Here is a 19,681-nt window from a genome sequence, read left to right as displayed (position 1 = left end):
GTCAACCTTAAGCAGGTTCATATACTTCAAACTTCAAGCTTGTATATTAATTTACTGAAGTAGTTTCCACCTTTTTCTCTTAGGAATCTGTTAGTAGAAAAGAGGCAGAAATAGAGCAGGACTTTGTATACTCAAAAATGATCTGGTAGTACCAAAGTTCATATAATTTAATATAAAATAGATTTCAGCAATATAATTGCTATTTGTTTAAAATTCAATATTTAATCAAGTGATGCTGATTTAAAGAGAAAAATAGTCAAGATCATGCCTTTTTATAAGTTAGCAAAGAATATAGTGTTGCCTCTGATATGTCCAGATCTAAAAAGAGGACTGGACAGAGTAGGGAGAATGGGAAAAGAGAATATCTCAGTGAAAGAAGAAATGGACACATGTCTTCATTTGACGACTGCCTAGTCTAATAAAAAGCAAGTAAAGTAGTTGGGAATTGGGTCTTATAAGAAAGAGTCAAGTCATTCAGTCACATTTAGTGGAGAAAGAAGAGGGGAGAGCTATGACTTGGTGTAGTGTTTTAATGATGAAGAAGATTATTGGCTGTCTTTAAGATTTTTAAGCTACTTGGTCGCCTCAGGTGATTGAGCCTGGTCCCATTTTTCTCCTGGGATAGGACCCAATGGAGATCTTTTCTCAGGAACTGCTCAAGGATAAATCCACAATGATGATAAAGCCGTGGACTGCTTCCAAGTCTTGGCTTGCTGAATTAGAAGAACATTTTGGGGAAATGTCGACCTTGGCACTGACCAGAGCACCACATTCCTTTCTCTTCATTGTTTTGCATCTTGTGCAAGCTCCTGCTGTATTGTATTCTCCCACATAGTGATAGTACACTGAATACTCTGCTAAATACAGAATAAGCTTTTGAAAGAATTAACTGAGGTAGGCAAAAATTATTTATAGTACAAAAAGATTTACTCCATGAATTCTTTAAATAGCAAAATCCTTCATGCTCCTAAATATGATCGATTGTATACACTTTTTGAGAAACGTGTATTAAATATAACAAGGAAATCTTTTGGCAGTATGCACATATGCTCCCAAGCTCGTCCCATTTCCTTATGCACTAACATTATTAAGTGGCAGGATACATGTATTACATACGCAGTATATAATACAAGTAAACGGCACAGTAGTAGACAGTTTTTTATCATTGGCCTTTAAAAAACTTATCTTTATTGATTTATAACTTGATTACAGTGTTGACAGATGAAATAGTCTGTATGATAACCAGTTCTTTGAAATTTTTATAATTTGATTTATGGTCTAATAGTGGTCAATTTTTATAAAAATTCTATGTGTTTAGAAAGACTATATATCAATTAGAGTTCCACAGAGATTTAAGCGCTACAGATAATTTTGTGGCTCTTCTCAGTTCTCTCAAGTATGATACATAGTTGCTATTGTTTTAAATGTACAAGAGATAAGACATCCCTTGTATGTAATGAGTAGAAAGAAATAAACATGAGATAACCTGCTAAAGATTCTTATAAGTGACTTAGAAGTGTATATACACATACTCACCAATGCAGTTTATTTTCTAGGTGACAGTATATTTTGAATAGTTGTGATCTGATTTATTGAGCTTTAGATAGTGAGATTTTTTCCTAAGCCCCATTGAGATATATTTCACGTGCCATACAATTTACCCATTTAAAGTAAGCAACTTAATGTTTTTTAGCAAGTTCACAGTGTTGTGCAACCATCATCACAATCTAATTTTAGAATATTTTCATTACCACCAAAAGAAACCCTGCACCCATTAGCAGCCATTTCCCATCTCTCTCCCAACCCCCCGCCCCGGTGTGCCAGCAACAGCTAATCTATTTTTTGTCTCTATGGATTTGCCTGTTCTGGATGTTTCATATAAATGTCTTTTGTGACTGGCTTCTTAGTATGTTTTCATGGTTCATCCATGTTGTAGCATGTATGAGCACTTCATTTCTTATTATTGCTGCATAATATTCCCTTGTTTGGATATACCACATTTTGTTTATCCATTTGGCAGTTGATGGATATTTGGGTTGTTTCTACTCTTTGGTTATGTATAACACTAATGTAAACATACATGTATAAATTTTTGTGTGAATGTATATTTTCATCCAAAGAAGTGATTTTAGTTGATCTCCAACATAAATATCACCCATTGCAAAAAGGAATGCAAGCCACATGAGAACCTTTTCATTTGTAATTTGTTCTGAGATTTTGGTGATTTGTGGTAGGGGCAGAGTGGATAGAGAGAAGAATTAACATTTTTTGAGTGTCCATTGTGGACTAAGCACTCTGCTGGGAGCCTTGAGTACATTATCTCACTTCATCCTGTGAGACAAGAACGGGTTTCCTCATTTTACAGATGGAAAAAACAAGAACTCAGAATCCTTGAATAACTTGTCCAAAGAGATAAAGCTGAGAAGTGGTGAGTCAGGCTTACAATATAGATGTGTCTGATTTTCAGAGCATCACAGAGAAATGGAAGATCCAGAAAATTTTCAACATTAAAAATTTTTTTTAATGATAATCTTACTTCTTTTACCAAATCGGGTCTTTCCACTGATATATCTCTTTCTTTTTCTTGATGGTATTTCTTCTCTACTACAGAAAAAGGCCATTTCTCTGTGCCTATTAGCTATATATTCAGTAGTTTTAAAGTCTTTTGGGTAAAGTGAAGGTTTTTGTCCAAGCAGAGCCTTATACTGAAGCATGATTGAGTATAACCAGTAAAAGCAGAATTGCTTTGGTTGAAGCTTGTAGAATTTCCTGGAATTACTAATGGCTCTGGTACAGCAAGCTTTTAGTCTGAAAACAGAGGAAAAACATCATTTCTCACACAGCTTGCTTATTTCCAGGCTGTATTCCTTCAACGATTGGCAAATTAGTAATTGGAATTTATGTTCACAAGTCTATTTTTAACCAATATAACCAATAGTTTATTTAGATAATATTTTGATGATGGAACTCATAGCATATCAAATGGTTGCTGTTTTAACTTCAAGAATAAAAATAAACACAAGTACAATGTAGAAATGCCATTTTGATTGTGCTAAAATCTTTCATGCAAACAGCATCTATCAGAATTGTTAACACTAGTACAGTGTATTCATGAATCCAGCTCAAGGGTCTTAGTGTGTGTACTTTGATAATTTTATATGAGTTTTAAGAGTTGCTTTGAAATAGTCTGATTTCAAATAAGTAAGCCAGATTTGCTTTATAAGAATTCAGCCTAGATCAAAATTTCATTGATGTAAGACTGGTTGTGAAAAAAGATTTATAAAGAGGATTAACAGTAAAAAGTTTATAAGGGTATATCTCACCTATGTAACAGTTAAATTAGCTTTTAAAAGTTTTAGTACCATGGTTTGTGGTTCTGGAGGGGACACCAAATACAGCAGTTTTGGTGCCACTGACTGGAAAGCATCTCATTTACTATGTATTTTTTGGATTGTGGGTTTTACTATATATGTAACAGATCCCAAATAACAGATACTAAACAAGATGGAAGGTGATTTCTATGTCATTTAATAGCCTGCATTAGTATGGCAACTCTGCTTCATGAGGTCTTTGAGCTTCAGGCTCTTTTTGTCGTATTCATTCACTGTCTTTGCATCTGGCTGTCTGTCACCCATGGTCCAAGATGGCTGATTACGACAATCCTATTTCAGTTATCAGGCAGGAGAAAAAGAGGGGAACGTGCCCTTTTCCTTTAAGAGCAGGACCTGGAAGTTACGCACATTCTTTCTGTTGAGACCACATTGGCCAGTACTTAGTTATTTGACCACACCTAGCTGTGTGGGGACTGGGAAATGTGGTCTTTCTTTATCTTGAGTGATTGTTTTGCCCAGCTTAAGATTTTTTTATGGAAAACAAAAGAAGAGATGATGGGGGCACTTGTTTCTCCTTAAAACCCTTAGCACACAAACTATTTATGCTTGGCTTTTGTAATGATGTTTCCTCATCTTTCATGTTCTGTTAAAGCATTATAATTACATTCTTTAAAACCTTTATTCTGAAAAAAACTGCGTTACAGAAACACCTGTTTGAAATGGAAAAGGGAATAAGGAAATAGTTTCAAATTGTCAAACTATTTTTAACGCAAGAATTTTAATAAAGTTTTTCAAAATTTTAAGTCTATAGCTATAACAGCTAAACATAGTTGAACATATCTAACATTTGATTATTTCTAGCTTTTCTTCTGAAATAATGACTTTTCTTATTATTACCACTACTGCCATTATGAGGAATGTGTATTCTACTTATTCACATTTCCATACATTGACAGCACACAAAGTTTGTTATTTTTTATGTAATGTTATCCTTAGATACGTGGCAGTGTTTTGTTTTGTTTTTTTCTTGTTGTTTGAGAGGTGAGGAGAGGAAAAGAATGGTGTACTGGGTTTTTCATTGTTATTGAGGGTAAGTGGCAGTAGTGGTTTTTTTTTCCTTCTAATTCCTAACTTTGATTGTGATTAGTACATTGAATGAAGTACAGGAAATATCTGTTCAACCTCTGAAGTATTATTCCTTGCATTGTTGTCTTTGCTATTTTAGGAGGAATTTGTTGTTGTTTATTTCTTCCAAGTGAAACTGCAGGAAAGTAGATCTTTTGGTAATGATGTTGGAGATTTAAATATCTCTAGGGGAACAATAGGCACACACATTAGAGAAAGAGCCAAACCATACTACCTCAGCCAGAGCAAAAGTTGTAGCTCCTCTTGGGTTTAGGAACTCCCTTTTCCTCCCCACCACTGCTGCTGATGGTTTCATTCTCTTCCACCCCCTCTTCCTCCCTCTGCCTCTTCCCCTAGTAATCCCATCCCTTCATTCGCTCTTTCACAGACCTGATTCCCCCCTCAACTTCCATCACCGGATCTCCCAGAGCTATTTCTTGTACCAGCCATACTCTTTTCATTTATAGCCTCTGCCCACCCCCTGAGGCCTTTAGGAGGAAATGCCAAAGAATATTTCAGTTTTTAGTGTTTCCTCTAAAACATAAATTAATATTCGGCCTTCTATTCTTTATCACTTTTTCATGGCTTTTGTTTTTAACAGGTTTTTTTTTTGGATCTTTAATGGGTTCAAAGTGAGAAAAGAAGAGCAGATATGAGAAGTAGAAGAGGAGAATTAACCTAGGAGGAAAGTTTTATATATTTTCCTGATTTCCCTTTCCTGATTCTTTCGGTTCTCTCTCGTCTTGGAATCCTGTTATTTCTTCCAAATGGTGATATATTCTGCCATTCCAAAATGAATCCTGAGTGTATTTCTCATAGAAATTTTAAAAAGTTACAAAAAGTTATGTTAGGTTAATAGTACTGCAAATCATTATTCCACAAGTGTTTCTTATCGATTGATTGATTATTAATCAATAAGTACTTGCTGACCTGGATCCCATCATCCTCCTTTCCATCCTCCTTTCCTATTAAACCCCTGCTATAAATTATTTACACCCTTTTCCCAGGGACTGCTGGAGAAAAATCACAAAACTGGAAATTAGTGCCACTAAAAGTTCTGTTTTCCTGTTTCCCTGGACCCTCTGCAGTACGTGACACACTCTGCATTTCTTTTGTTAACTCCCACTGCCATTAGAGTAGCAGCTGTCATCGAGTGCTTACTCTGCTAGGCACTAAGACCTTTGCATATATTATCTCTTTAATCCACATAACATGTATGTTATCTTTGTTTTACAATTGAGGAAATTGAGGTTTAGAGAGAGAAACTTTTTCAGACACTACTGGCTAACACCTGGCAGAGGTGGAATACAGTCTATGGCAACTTTAGAGCATAGGCCTCCAATCTCCCCAGTGGTGCTCAGTATCTCTGTTAAAACCCTCTCTTCCAGCTCTTCATTCCCTCTCAGCAAGGAGCAGTAGAGAGGCAGCTTTGAGTAGTAGTTAAGACCTTGGATCCTGGAGCCAGACTGTCTGGTTTGAAGCTGTTTCTCCCACAAATGTTGTGTCCTTATGCAGGTTACTTATTCTCCCTGTGCCTTACTTTGTCACCTGAAAACTAGGACCAATAATAATACCATCCCATGGGATTGTTTTGAAGATTAAATGAGCTAATAAATGTGAATGCTTTAGATGAATGGTACCTGGCATGAGATAAGGACTAAATGAATGTTAGAGGGGAAAATAGACCAAAAAATCTTTACTCTGACTTTTACATGCAGAAATTAAGAGGTCCTCAGATGAGAGCCCTGCCCCTTGCACCCCCGCTCCCCGTGCTCCCCAATATCAGTACATACTTGTCTATCTTTGTCTCCTTTCTTAGAGGAAAAAGGTATCAATTAGTCCTACAATGCTTCCAACCTTTTCTACATCTTGACAAACAGAAAAGGATAATATTTGTTCAATACAGTGGGATAAAAAGGCTCTTTGTCTACTTGAGATGACTGCCCCAGGCTTTCCAGCTCCTCTAAGCTTTGCCAGGCTGCCCCAAGGGCTGAGGGTAAACCTTTCCACACCCACAAAGCACTCACAGATCGAGGACACAATGCATTCCCATTGTTGGTTGGGAGGCCCTGGAACTAATCCTATGAGGTAATCCATGCCCCCAGCTCTTGATCTCCTCTCATCTTTTCAGGAACTTCAATCTTTATCAGTTACCTTGTTCCTTTGCTATTTTTGGTTATGTTACTCTCCTGCTTAAAGCCCTGGCCTTTTCTCTCATTTATAGTAGAATCTCAATTTTTTCAAATGGGCCCTTTGGGATCTGGGCTCCTGCCACCTCCTCAGCCTTATCTTACTCCACTTGCAACACTGCCTTTCAACTGTGCTCCAGCCCAGACTCATCCTACTCAAAGTCTTCACAGGGGATATATACCACTGCAGGCCCATAGTCCCCTACCCCTCCAATTTTTAACATTTTTTTAGGACTCAGCTTAAATATCACTTCCTCAGAGCATCCTTTCCCAGCTGCCCAGACTAGGTCATGTCTGGGGTTTGAACCTGCCTGCAGATTTGCGCTGAGCAGTGCTCCTGCTGAAGTCTCTGTCAGAGCTCTCTCAGCCCCCTGGACAACTTTGTGTAGCCCTTATCAGACTTGTAATTAAGTCATTAACTATATCATTATTTTTGGATGTCTCTCTATGCTGGAAGAGACTATAAATATAAACTCCATGAGCACGACTATAAATTTTGGGACCATGTTCATCTTCTGTTCTAGATCTCTAAAGTAGTGCTTCGTAGGTAGGAATTTCTTAGTTTTTGTTTGTTGAATCAGTGTTTCAACTTCTTTTTAGTAGTTCTTTCTGCATAACATATAAACTTGTTCATCTTTAAGAAACAAGACTCTCCTTGACTATGTAGACTTCTATAGATATTGCTTCATGTCTTGTTCAATTTATAACAAATATTGAAAGAAAAAAATCTGTTACTCTCATTTCACCTCTTTTCCATTCTTCAGTACTCTAAATCTGTCTTCTTCCTTTTCTGTTTCTTAACTGTTCTTAACTGGGCCACTAGTTATATAACTGCCAAACCCAACAAGTATTTTTCAATCCGTATTTTACATTTGTGACAGTATACATTATTCATCTTCTCCTTTTCTCTTTCCCACTACCTCCTCTGTCATTCCCCCTTATTTTTTCCTGGTCCCCTGCTGTATTTCAACTTCTTTTATCTTTTTTCTCTATCTAATCTTTAAATTTTAGTTTTCTCCAGGATTCCTTTACTGGTCTTCTCTTCTCACCCAGCATTTCTTCTAATGATATCATTTACATCCAAACCTTCAGTTAACACCTCCTACACTGAAGGCGAAGTATCTATATATCTGTCCAGGAGTTTATCTATTGACTGCTGGGTATCTTCCCTTGGTTTTGATTTACCGCACATAACAGTGCCAGGTAAGTGACATTCATCTAACATGGACCAAAAGCAGCCTTAGAGCTCATTTGACCTTTATTCCTGTAGATGAGGAAACTGAGGCCCAGAGAGGTATAATGGCTTGCTTAGGACCAGAGAACTAGTTTGGAGCAGGGAGGGGAAAATATATGTCCTGACACCTGGAATCAGAGATTATAGATCTGTGCCAAACTAAAAAAGATAATCTGTTTTCTGTCTCCTTGGAAAGGCCCTTTCCACTCTGACCTAAATAAGCTGCTTATTTTGTGATTCACATACTGTAGCAGTGACAATATTCTCTCTACTTATGTTTTACCCAGTGCATCTTTTGTTTCCAGAGCAGTATGAATCAGCTGCCAACAAAAATCTTTATCTGTTTAAAAAATTTCACTTTATTTCTGTACTTGCAAGAGGACAGGCTTAGATTTTTGATCTGTTGTTAATTTTATCTACACCGTTGATAAAGAATGCCTAGCACATGTACTATTTAATTCAGATTCCATGATTGGTATGAATGTTATTACTTACTGCCTAGTTTAAAAAAATTATTCTAATGGATGCCAGAATAAAGGCAGAATAATTGAATATACCTAGCCGTTCTTACAAGAAACAGTTTTCTAATTTTTTGAGGAAAATTAAAGATAAAAAGTAGGTAGAAGAAGAAGCCATAAAGAAAAGTGCCTTTTTTTCCTGGCTTTTTTTTTCTTTCTTTCTTTTCTTTTTTTTTTTGGTGAGAGTTTTCCCATGAGTATTTGCAATTTTAGCCCTAAATTGAAATCATAATATCCATAGTTAGATGTGTGTAATCTTGTTTTGTGCATAATAGCACTATTTTATTTGCATACATTTACTTATATTCATTTAAACTAATCTCTATTCATTTCCGGTTTAGATATTTGTACCTCCTCTTTGATGTGTTTTCCTTCTTTTAGACTTTAGCACCCAAAGGTACTAGCACAACTAATATTGACTCTTACTGCTGAGGATCTAATACCATAATGTGACTTTAGAGATACTTAATGCGTTCTCTCCTCTTTTTTTAAAAAATGAGAACCTACCAACTCAGAATTTTCTTAAATAACTCTTTTAAGGATAAAGTTATCGTTTGGACTTAAAAGTAGGGCTGGGGCTGAGGTGGTGTCAAATAGAAGTAGTTGAATGTGTGCGATGTGCCAGGGACTTTTGCATTGATTCCCTCACTCAAGACTCATAAGCACTCAGGGTAGGAGTTATTCCAGTTTTACCTATTATGAAACTGAGAGAGAGTTGTTCAGTAACTTGTCAAAGAGCCAGTAAATGGCAGACTCAGGGTACAAATCTAGGTCTGCCTCAGGCTAGAACCCTTGCTTTTTCTACAACCGAACCATCCCAGGGATCCTCTTGCTCTGTTTAAACTAAACATTCAGGTCATTTGTATAGCAAATATCTTATTTGCAGACATAATTTTTCTAATAGACAAATGTACATACCTTTTGCATTAGATGGATTAATTTAGCCAGCTGCCTGATGATGTAGTCAGATTTAGAGCTCAGTTTCTCAGTGCGTTTCAAATGTTTTCCTCTGTTGCTTTTTGTTTGTTTGAACTTGCTCGGTGCCTTAGGTGAAATACCATCTGTAAGAAGTCATATATATTTGACCTAGAAAACAGAACTGTGCAGCCAAAACAATTCTGTGATTTGAGTTTTGGGAGAAAGGGATCTGGGCTTTTTCTCAAGTTCTTGATGTGGAAAATGTCTAGTTATTGTTTTAAATGAGGTGAGAGGATATCTACTGAGAATGGATATTCGAAAGTCCTGAAGTTAATTTCCTTGCAAATTTCTGTAAGATTAGCAAGTTTGAGTTAAAAGAAAAGAAACTGTATCTTTTAAGGCTGCCGTTTGAAGACTTTTAAATAGAACTATGGATTTTTTTCCCCTCAAAAGAAAAATTAGGTAAAATAAAAATTCTCATTGTCTTTCAGTAGACTGAAATATTTTAACAGAGGTTTATTTCTGGCTAAGCTATAAAAATCTTGTATCTTTTCACCCTCCTTTCAACATAAGATTCGTTCTACCTATGTGTAGAAAGAAGCGATAGTGAGTTTTAAAAATAATTCAAAGTTTTTAATTCTTTGGATTCCTCTTGGCCGCTTTCAGTTCAGATATAGCAAGAAAAATAGATAGGGGAGCAGGGAGAGGGAAAATAAGAAAATAAAAAAATTAAAAATTAAAAAAAAATCATGTATGTATAGTATGAAGAATAAAAAGAACAAACAAACAAATAAATAAACTGGCTTAAAAAAAAAAGAAAAATAGATAGGACAAGACAAATGCCAAATGCACCCTCGCTGCTTTCAGGGGTAAGGCCATTGTTTTATGTGGCTGTGAGCCTTTATATATCACCTCTAGAAGGAGAACATTTGGAGGATGAGTGGCTGCTACATGTATGTAATTCATTGAATGGAATTATTGTTGTAAGGAGAACATGATACAATTTAATAATAAAAATTTTTCTTTGTCTTATAGCGAGTGTCACCTGGATATGATCCAAATCTTCTGCCTTTTTCATTTTTGCTGAGATTGACCTCATTCACATTCTCAGCTATATTTTTGGCTCTTTCTCTGTATGTGTCTACTTATATCTCTTAGATATAAATAGCCATACTCCCAGTGCTATGCCCCATCTCTAGCCATAGCCAACATGTACCACCTTCCTGGTCTAAGACTTACATATGGAGGATAGAATAGGTTTATTAGATACAGTTACAGATTTGAAGGTAATGACTCTAGAATGTTTATTCTTAGTTTCATTTCTTTCCTTCTTAATTACTTCTTAACAAAAATAAAGACCACATTCTCTCCTAGCTGAATATTTAGTAATGATGTATAATGACCTCTTGCTGACCATTTTTTAACTAGACTTGGACACAGTTGTCACAATTGGCTGTCTCATTTAAAAGATGATTAAGAGATAATTCACACATGGTCCTGTTGGGGGAGGGGATGAGATTTTTAGTGCCTTCTGGAAAGTCATCTATATTTTGGAGTGAGTTATGCAAATTATCCCATGTTGTTCATTTTATGAACAATAGGTTAGTTTTATACTTTTATCGTATTTGATTTGAGGACCACCTACAAATAAACCATGGGCGAAGAACAATAAGAAGACCAGAGACCCAGATTCTGGTCTAGCTGTGTATCCTTAACCAAGATATTTTTATCTTTCACGACTCACTTTCTTGTTCTTTCATAAAGGTGATACCTTTTGTTTATTGAAGAGGATTTTTAGGAAAATCAAATAGATGACAGACTATTTTGAAAAGTTGGAGTGATGGTTATGTTATATAGAGACATTTAATGACGAGGGAGGAAGGATGTAAATTGATAACCCGTGAGATAAGTATCAGCCCTAAATTCCAAGTGTCTGAAGATTCCATGTTGAGGCACAAATGATGGAGTCTTCTCGTTTGTCTGGAGCAGTAGCAGAGCCAGCATCCTGTTCGTCAGAGATTGAATTTACAGCTTTTATATCTTTCTCTCATTCCAAGTGTGCCACTCTTTTCCACAGCTCTGGGTTCTAGAAACTGTGCCTTCCCCCTCACTGTCTCTCTCTCCTGACGGTCATCCTTCAAGACTCAACCTAAGAGCAACTTCTGTGAAGTTGTCTCAATCTTTCTGAAGCTGAATTTGGATCTTCTTTCTGAAAATGAGTATAGGGGAGTGTTTAAGAAGAGAGGCCCTGGAGCAAGATCTGCCTGGGTTCAAATCCTAATCACAGCACATACTAGGTATGACTGTGGCAAGTAATTAAACTTCCTTTTGCCTCCGTAGCCTCTCCTGTAAAATGAGAATGATGATAATATCACCTTGTAGGGCTGTTGTGACCTTCTTGGAACAGAGACTGATACAAAGTAAGCCCTTGATGATTGTTATTTATTCTTATTGAGTATTAAATTTTATCATTATTTCTTTTGTACTCTCACAGGACTTTGTACATAATTCATAGTGTAGCATTTGTCACTTTTATTGTAATTATTTGTTTAACACCACATGTCATCCATTCACTGCTCAAAACTATTTTTCATAATATCCTCAAAGTACCCCTAGCCATTGCCACCTCTGTCTGAATAGGTGTGACTTTGAGACAGGGCCCTAGTGGCACATACCTTTTTATTTTAATTGGAGCAGAAAGAGTTTATGGCTGGAACTGTAATCCTTGCTTTCTGTCCATCAAGTTTATGGCTGGAGCTGTAATCCTTGCTTTCTGTCCATACATAGAACCTGGTGACCCTCCAGAATTTCCCAAACTCTGTTTATTTAGCACCTAATTGCTCAGGGTGCTGTAGAAGTTCATCTGTGAAAATTATTTAGCATTGCCCTGCTTCTGTCTGGGAGATAAGAATCCTAAAAGAACTACCAAACATGGTCATATCCATACAAAGCCAGCAGCGGAGGAAAACCAGTAAACCACTAAGTGACTGCATTATTGGGAGCTTATGCCATATTTCTGATATTAGAATGAAAGACGAGACTCAAACCAAAATGTTGCCTGCTCTGTAAAGCTTTTCTCTCCCTACCCAGGCAGAGATCATGATGCTTTCTTCTGGATTCCACACTGCAGTTGGTATGCATCTCTCCCATGGCACTTACTGGAGTATGAGTAATGCTCGTTTGCCTGGGTCTCCTTTCTTTGTGACATAGTTGCCTACTCTTACCCCCACTTGGTCAGTAGGTTAGGCTTCAGTAGACTTTTAGTAAAAGTTTGTTGATATTGGTACTTTCTGTAGCCCAGACTCCATACTAAGTTCTTTTAATCAAAATAAAAATTTTGCGAGGTAGATATTATTGCTCCCCATTTTACAGACATAGAAACCGAGACATATCAAGAAATCAAGTAAAACTTGTCTAGAGTCAGGCAGCCAGGAATTGATAAGGCTGTACTCCAGACGTGGTTCTTTTGAGCTCCATCTCTTATGTTCTTCACCACAGCATGGTGCCGCCTCATCTACTAAATATACACTCTATGGCTAACTGATTTGTAGGACTAGTCCTCCTATTCCTGCTTACCTTTAAGAGGCTTGGTTTGATTGGCAGGCTCACACACACCTCCTCCTCTGTCAGTCTGCTTGAAGATGATTTGTCAACTACTTATACCAAGCCATTTTCATTGATTTTAAGTGGTGAGGAGAGAAGTTGGGAATATATTTCCTTTCTGTTCTATACCACATGCATATCTTTCCACATGTCTAGTATTGGCTATTCAAGACTGTAGTAGTGTTGGGGCAACTAGACAGGTATAAGTCATGTGGGTCCCTAGCTGCTCAGGGCTTGTCTCTTGGTTGTTCTTATCAGATTAGGTCCCTCCACACCTGCCAGGCACTGCAGACCCCTGGAAGTGTATTTTTCTAAGTGTACTTGTGGGTGGAGAAATACAGTGGGTGGAGAAATACGTTACAGTAGTGGGTGGGAAGGCTAATCCTCCCTTTATTTGTTTAGTTCTCAAAAAACTTGAACAACAGGTTTAACTCAGGTCTATGCCATTTTAATGCAAATTTTATACAGGTGTAGTTATGGCACTCCTTTTTGCTTATATGCCAGATGGCAAAAAAAATCTGTTCTGAGTAAGAATGCCTGTGATGTGACTTAGTGTTTGCGAGCTCCTGAGGTTCCATGCTCTCCCTTGAGGCTATGTTACCCAGACAACATTCTTCCTCTCCTATTTCTCATACCCTCCTCACATTAAGTCAGCAACTGCCCAACACACTTTAGACGTGATTCTTTAGTGAAGCAATTTCCAAACTTGCCCAATTTTAAAGACTCATTGCAAGGCATTTGTTAGAAATACAGGTATCTGGGTCTTAACCCAGACGTAGTAAATCAGAATCTTCATGAGAGGGGCCTGGGAATTTGTATTTAAAGATGTGATTCTTAAAAATTGGGCAAGTTTAGAAAACATTGCTTTAGTGCAGCAAAAGCTGTTTAACTTCAGGTGGTGAGAATGATAAGGACACAGACTGTAACTGGGCGATGACAGAAATGTGGAATAACAAATTCAGTTATGTGGGATAACTGAATTCCTCTGTCTGGTCTTGCTTTCTGGCTAAAAGATACATCGAAAACTGATGGAGCTCCTTTGCTTTTAGTACTCAGTGATTTATGTACTATTCCTCTCTTCAGGCTAGCCAAGTGTTGCTTTTTTGGCCACATTTGAGGTCTAGCTGTCAAGTTTCAGTAAACTCTTAGTTCACTAAATTTCTCTCCCTGAGCCTTTTGGATCCTGCTAACGTAAAGACCTCTTTTTCTCCCATTTCCAGTTTTCCACCCAAGTACACATGTTTCTTTGATTTATTGTTATCTCACTGCCTCCATTTTATTAATTCATTCAGTCCCTCATTCAATAAGTGTCTATTGTGCCAGGCTGTGGGCGGGCTACAGAGATGAACAAGACACAATTCCTGCCCTCAAGTGCACAGTCTAGTAGGGACACAGATGTGTAAACACATAAAATACCAGTGCTGTGCTAAGTGTTATCATAAAAGTGTATGCAGAGTTGTAGGGTCACCAGGAAGAAGTGACTAACAAGTGGTGGCAGACATCACACAGGAGGTGACTTTTGAGTAGGGCCTTGTAGACACAGAAAAGGGGCAGGGCATTTTTAAGTTAGTATGTGGCTCATTACTGTAGTCTTCACATTCTTATTACAGTTCATTTCCTAGGTCTCCGCTTGTTTATAGTTCCATTGGAGCTAATTGGCATGGCTAACTTAGGACTCTCTTGATTGACTTTTTTCAAAACTTGAGATGGTTGATTAACATCCAGGATACCAGGTCTAACAGTTCCATGATCATTTTCTGACAGCGAATGGTTGAAACTCTAAGCACTGAAGAAAGCTTTTAAAGGCTTTTCACTTTATTAGAAGTGTTCTGAGCCAGCAGAAGTAGTCTTTGTGTCCTCCAAGGAGAGAGAGAGAAAGGGAGGAAGGGAGAGAGAGTTTGGTGGAGGTAGGGGAGCTTAAGAGTGGGAAATGGGACAGGAGAATGCTCTGTTGTTTCTTTTGCAATAAAAGACATGATTTCCTGTTTCTAAGGCTCCCGAATCTCTGCTAGTTGTGTGTATTGTTGAAGTGCTGTATCCACCATAGTTCTAATATCAAGCCTTGCACACAGTATGTAGTCCGTAAATATTTGTTGAATGAATAATGGAATAAATAAATGAATACTGGTGATGTACCAACATATTTCAGTGAAGTCTTTGTTTCATTTCCTGCATTATTTTTGGAAATTTCTTCCTATGACACTAGTAGATCAATGTAGTAACAGCCAATTTAAAATATCTTAATGAACAGATGGATGTAATTTGCTAATTTGACAAGGTTTGCTTTTTATTTCCAAAAAATGTACTGTGGGTTTTTCTTATTTCACTAGACAAACAGAGATGAAGGGCCATTGTGATTAAATTTGTATAGCCTAATAAGTAGTTATGATTGCAGTTTTAAAATATTGTTTCTTGAAATAATGGATGTTCAATGTAGAAATATTAGAAAATACAGGCAAGCAAAAAAGCTAAAACCAACCCATAATCTTGCAAGCCATAGCTAACCACTTGTTAATATTTTAGTGTATAAAAATCCAGATTTTTTTCTATGCATGTGTATGTAAAAATTCTAAAAATTGAATATACTATATAAACCATTTAGTATCTTGCCTTTTTTCCTGTTACACCATCCAATCTTGTTAACAAATATATATCTACAGAATTATTCATTCTTAAAAAATTATTTTTGAGATTATACAGATTATTCAGTCTTTTTAAAACAATCTCTTTTAAAGTATATAGAACAACTGAAAATCTCCCATAATCCTATTCCCCCAAGGGTAAACATTAATGTAGTATATAAAACCTTCCAGACTATTTTCTGTATATATGCAAACATATCTATTCCTATTTTTTTTTTTTTTTTTACAAAATTAGATCCTATTATACCTACTGTTCTGCAACTTGCATTTTACCCTTAAGGTATTTTAGACATCTTCCCGTGTCAATACATTTGGAATACCTGCATATTATTATGTAAATTAGCATTTCTCATTCTGAGAATTATTGACATTATGTACTGGATAATTTTTTGTTGTGGGGTTGTCCTGTGCATTGCAGGATGCTCAGCAGCATCCTTGGCCTCTATCTACTAGATGCCAGTAGCACCCTTTCCTCCAGTTGTGACAAAAATGTCTCCAGACATTGTGAGTTGTCCCCTGGGGGACAAAAATCATTCCTGCTGAAAGCCACTGGTATAGATGGCTTATAATGTAAGCATTTAGAGTCCAGTTTTTTTCATTACAAAGAATGGGTGAAAGAGTATTGTTATATTGATTTTTGTGCACCCGTGTGAATATTATCATTGAATAAATTCCTAGAAATGTAGTTGCTGGATCAAAATTGACAAAAATTGTCAAATTACTCCAAAGAGATTGTATCAATTTGTTTTTCAACTATAGCCTTATGATTCCAAATCTATATCTCTTTCTTGAGTTCTAGATCCACCTGTCTGTTAATTGGACATCTTGTGTATCTCACAGGCCTTTCCTAAGCTCAGCTCTCATTTACTTCAGTCTACCAATATGGCAGCTTGCTGTATTTTTTTCTCAATGAATATCACCACCAACTGCCTGGTTGTTCAAGCTGGAGAAATCGTCACAGTATACTCAACCAATCATCAAATCCTAACCAGTCTTCCTCCCTAATGTCTCTCAATCCATTCACTTCTTTTCATCCCTTTTACCACTGTCTTTCATTTAAGCTCCTACTAACTTGTCCAGATCACTGTAGCAGCATTAGGGCAACATCTGATCTCTCTGGCTTCTACCCTTGGTCCCATTCTCCTCAGAAAGAGTGAACTTGCTACACTCTGCGATTGTTATGCTCCTGCGTAACCTGGTCAGTGAGCGCTGCTACCTATCCACTGTCTACTCTATCAGATGCTGAGGCCAACGGCAACTGACATTCATCATTCTTGACTTCACATCTCTGTGTTCATCAAAATATGCCCCCTGATGCACATTGACTATTTAGTAAGTAAATGTTGTAAATTTGAATACATAAATTACTTCTTATGCTAAAATTTGACTTTTACATAAAGTTTTCTCTGACTAAAAACAATTCTTTTTGGAAAATAATGCTCTGGCATGTCACCTCAACACATATATTTATTCTCCCAGCTTTGAATTACTGTCTCCCTTGAATAGCCTGTTGTTCTTCTGCATTTCCTATTTCTTTTGATTCTGCACGCTACCCATTCATCTGCTACCCTTCCTTTAGTACCTAGCATGTTTCTTGGCTTCAACCACACGTTTTCTACTTAATTAATCAGTTTATTCTTATTGCACTTATTGTATGTGGACTTTTTGTGTGCTTCATGTGTACTTTTTTATTTAATCTTGTGAAAAAGACATACATGTATATAAATAATACAGACCAGTCAACTGAAGGGAGAGGATGTGGGAGTTCCAGCCTCAGGTTCCCACTCAGGTATTAGGGTGCAGAAGGGCCTTTCAAGTAACCCATCCAAGTGTCTGAACCTTGACTTCTCCCCTTACCTAGACTTTTGATTTTACATGGATCAATTAGCAATATAATTGAATTGTATTCATTTGATCAAACTGAAACTTTGGAGAGAAGACCATTTTTCTGCCAGCCTTGCAGCATTCCATTTTGGTATATATTAAATACCAAAGAAATGAAGGGCGCCTAGGAACTTGGGAACCTCTGACATGGTATGTCTCATATTTCTGTGCTAGATCGTTGTAGGGACAAGCCCTACAATTTTCCACAAGAAGTCAGCTCCAAGCCTGTGGGAAATCACACACAGCAAAATCTCTGGCAAAGAACTATATATTTTTTTCCTACTCTATGTGGTAATTCTATAGCACTCTGTAATTAATTTTATTTTTACAGTGAACAACCATAGTATAAGAATAATACATAACCTATTTCTGTTTCTTGCTATTTTAGGGGACATCACACAGAAAGGATATGAAAAGAAAAGGTCAAAACTGCTATCTCCTTACGTCCCGCAGACACAAGGTAGGCAATGAGCAGTGATTTCAACCTTTTCAGTATTTTTACCCTAAAGAATACTATTTTACAGGAGATCTGTCTTTTGTTGGTTTCTGTTCCCCCTCCCCACCTTCCTCACTAGGAGTGAAAAAAAAATGGAAGGAAAGAAAGGAGGAAATGAATCTTAACTGAGTACAAGCTGTGTGCTAGGCACTTTTAAAATACCCAAGGTCATCAAATCATTTACACAGAGCTTGGGTGGCAGTGTGTCCGTGTATAGCTGATATGATTCAATGGCAGAAAATTCTAGGTCATGAGAAAACTGCATCTTATTTGTGCCTGAGCATGGACTGTGATAGAGAGGAACAAGGGGAGCAAAGAGGAGGAAGGACAGAATCAGTATTGCAAGGCAACTCAAAGACTAGGGTACTTGAGGACCTGGGGATAAGAACCCTAAATAAACTTTTAAATTTAAACTAATTCACAGCCAGATTTATTCCTTCTGCAAAGAGACTGACATGTTTTTTATATATCAGAAAGTCCTGAGTCACTTTTGTGCTTAATTCCAGAGGGGTTGCTGTAACCAGGCAAGGCTTTCTGTTTCTAAGTCATCATATTTTTAAAGTTACTCAGATTCCAAGATTTCCTTTGATAGCCTATTTCTGCTTTAATTTAAACTTTTATTATAAAGAATTTTTCTTTATTTCTAATTTCTCCCCTGCAATCAAAGTCTGCTTCCACAAGCCTGTTTTTTGTGGGGCTAATTGCTTTTATTTCTGGCTTATAAATACCTTTGAATACTTTGTATCCCCCACAGTTCTAATATCAAGCCTTGCACAGAGTATATAGTCTGTAAATATTTGTTCAATGAATAATGGTGGTAAAAATTTCACTGAGGTCTTTGTTCGATATATTTCATTGAGGTCTTTGTTTTATTTCCTGCATTATTCTTGGAAATTCCTCCTTACAAAAACTAGTGGATCAATGCAATGATAGCCAATTTAAAGTGTCTTAATGAACAGACGATTATATAAATGAATTGAGAGAGAAGAGATAGAAATTGGCCAGTGACAGCTAATTAAAGCCAGCTCTTGCTGAGCAAGGCATGACAGAGAAGGAGAGCACTCTGATTGGCTACTTAATTGTGGATCTGGCTTATGCCACCATAGGCCTAGAGATTTACTTTAGTCATTTTGTGCAAAAGCAATCAGATCCTGAGAAAATAACTCAGTAAAAAATACAACTATGAAAGGACCATGATCTATCTATTATCTGTAGTCAGCCTACGTAGAAACCAAATCATGTTCAAAAGCTAGTTTATTAATTTACTATGAGAAACCACTGAGACATACTCAAGTCTGTGTAGTCAGCACATGAGTGCCCCACGGGGAGCCAAATCACAAGTAGAAGGTTGCTTAGTGAATATGGATTTGACAAATCATATGTTTAATTGCAGTGGGCCAAATGAATGTGACATAGCATCTCATGGTAGGGATGGTGTTGCTGATGACCTCATGAGAAAAAGAAAAGCCATTTGATGGCGATTCTTTCAGTTTACTGCTACCACACTTCATACTTGCCACATCTGTGCTCAAATTGTTTACCTTCTTCTGGTTAAAAAGGTGATCTGTCCCTCTTATCCAAGGACAGTCCTTTCACCTGTGCTTTAAGTTGCACCTCTTCTCCCTTCTCATAAACTTTGTACTATCTATCATCTAGTGACACAAGGATAGGGCATTTTGGAGTGGGCCACCTCCAGTGCAGGCAATAAGGGGTGCAGGATCGATAGAAATTTAATAGTAG

At 37.0% G+C, this 19,681-nt stretch overlaps 1 protein-coding gene across 3 annotated transcripts in view; it reads left to right on the top strand.

Moving 5' to 3' along the window:
* The window catches only part of DIP2B (disco interacting protein 2 homolog B), a 183,701-nt gene that overhangs the window by 71,166 nt on the left and 92,854 nt on the right, over positions 1-19,681 (top strand). For all 3 annotated transcript variants that reach the window (XM_039882047.1, XM_039882048.1, XM_039882049.1), the window contains exon 2: positions 17,834-17,905. In XM_039882047.1, the coding sequence (XP_039737981.1) occupies positions 17,834-17,905 (72 nt within the window). The remainder of the gene's footprint in view (positions 1-17,833; positions 17,906-19,681) is intronic.

This window comes from Pteropus medius, unplaced genomic scaffold (assembly GCF_902729225.1).
Source record: "Pteropus medius unplaced genomic scaffold, Ma_sr-lr_union100, whole genome shotgun sequence".
Taxonomy (NCBI): Eukaryota; Metazoa; Chordata; class Mammalia; order Chiroptera; family Pteropodidae; genus Pteropus; species Pteropus medius.
Note: the sequence above shows the minus strand (reverse complement) of the source record. Positions and strands in the feature narration are given on the sequence as shown.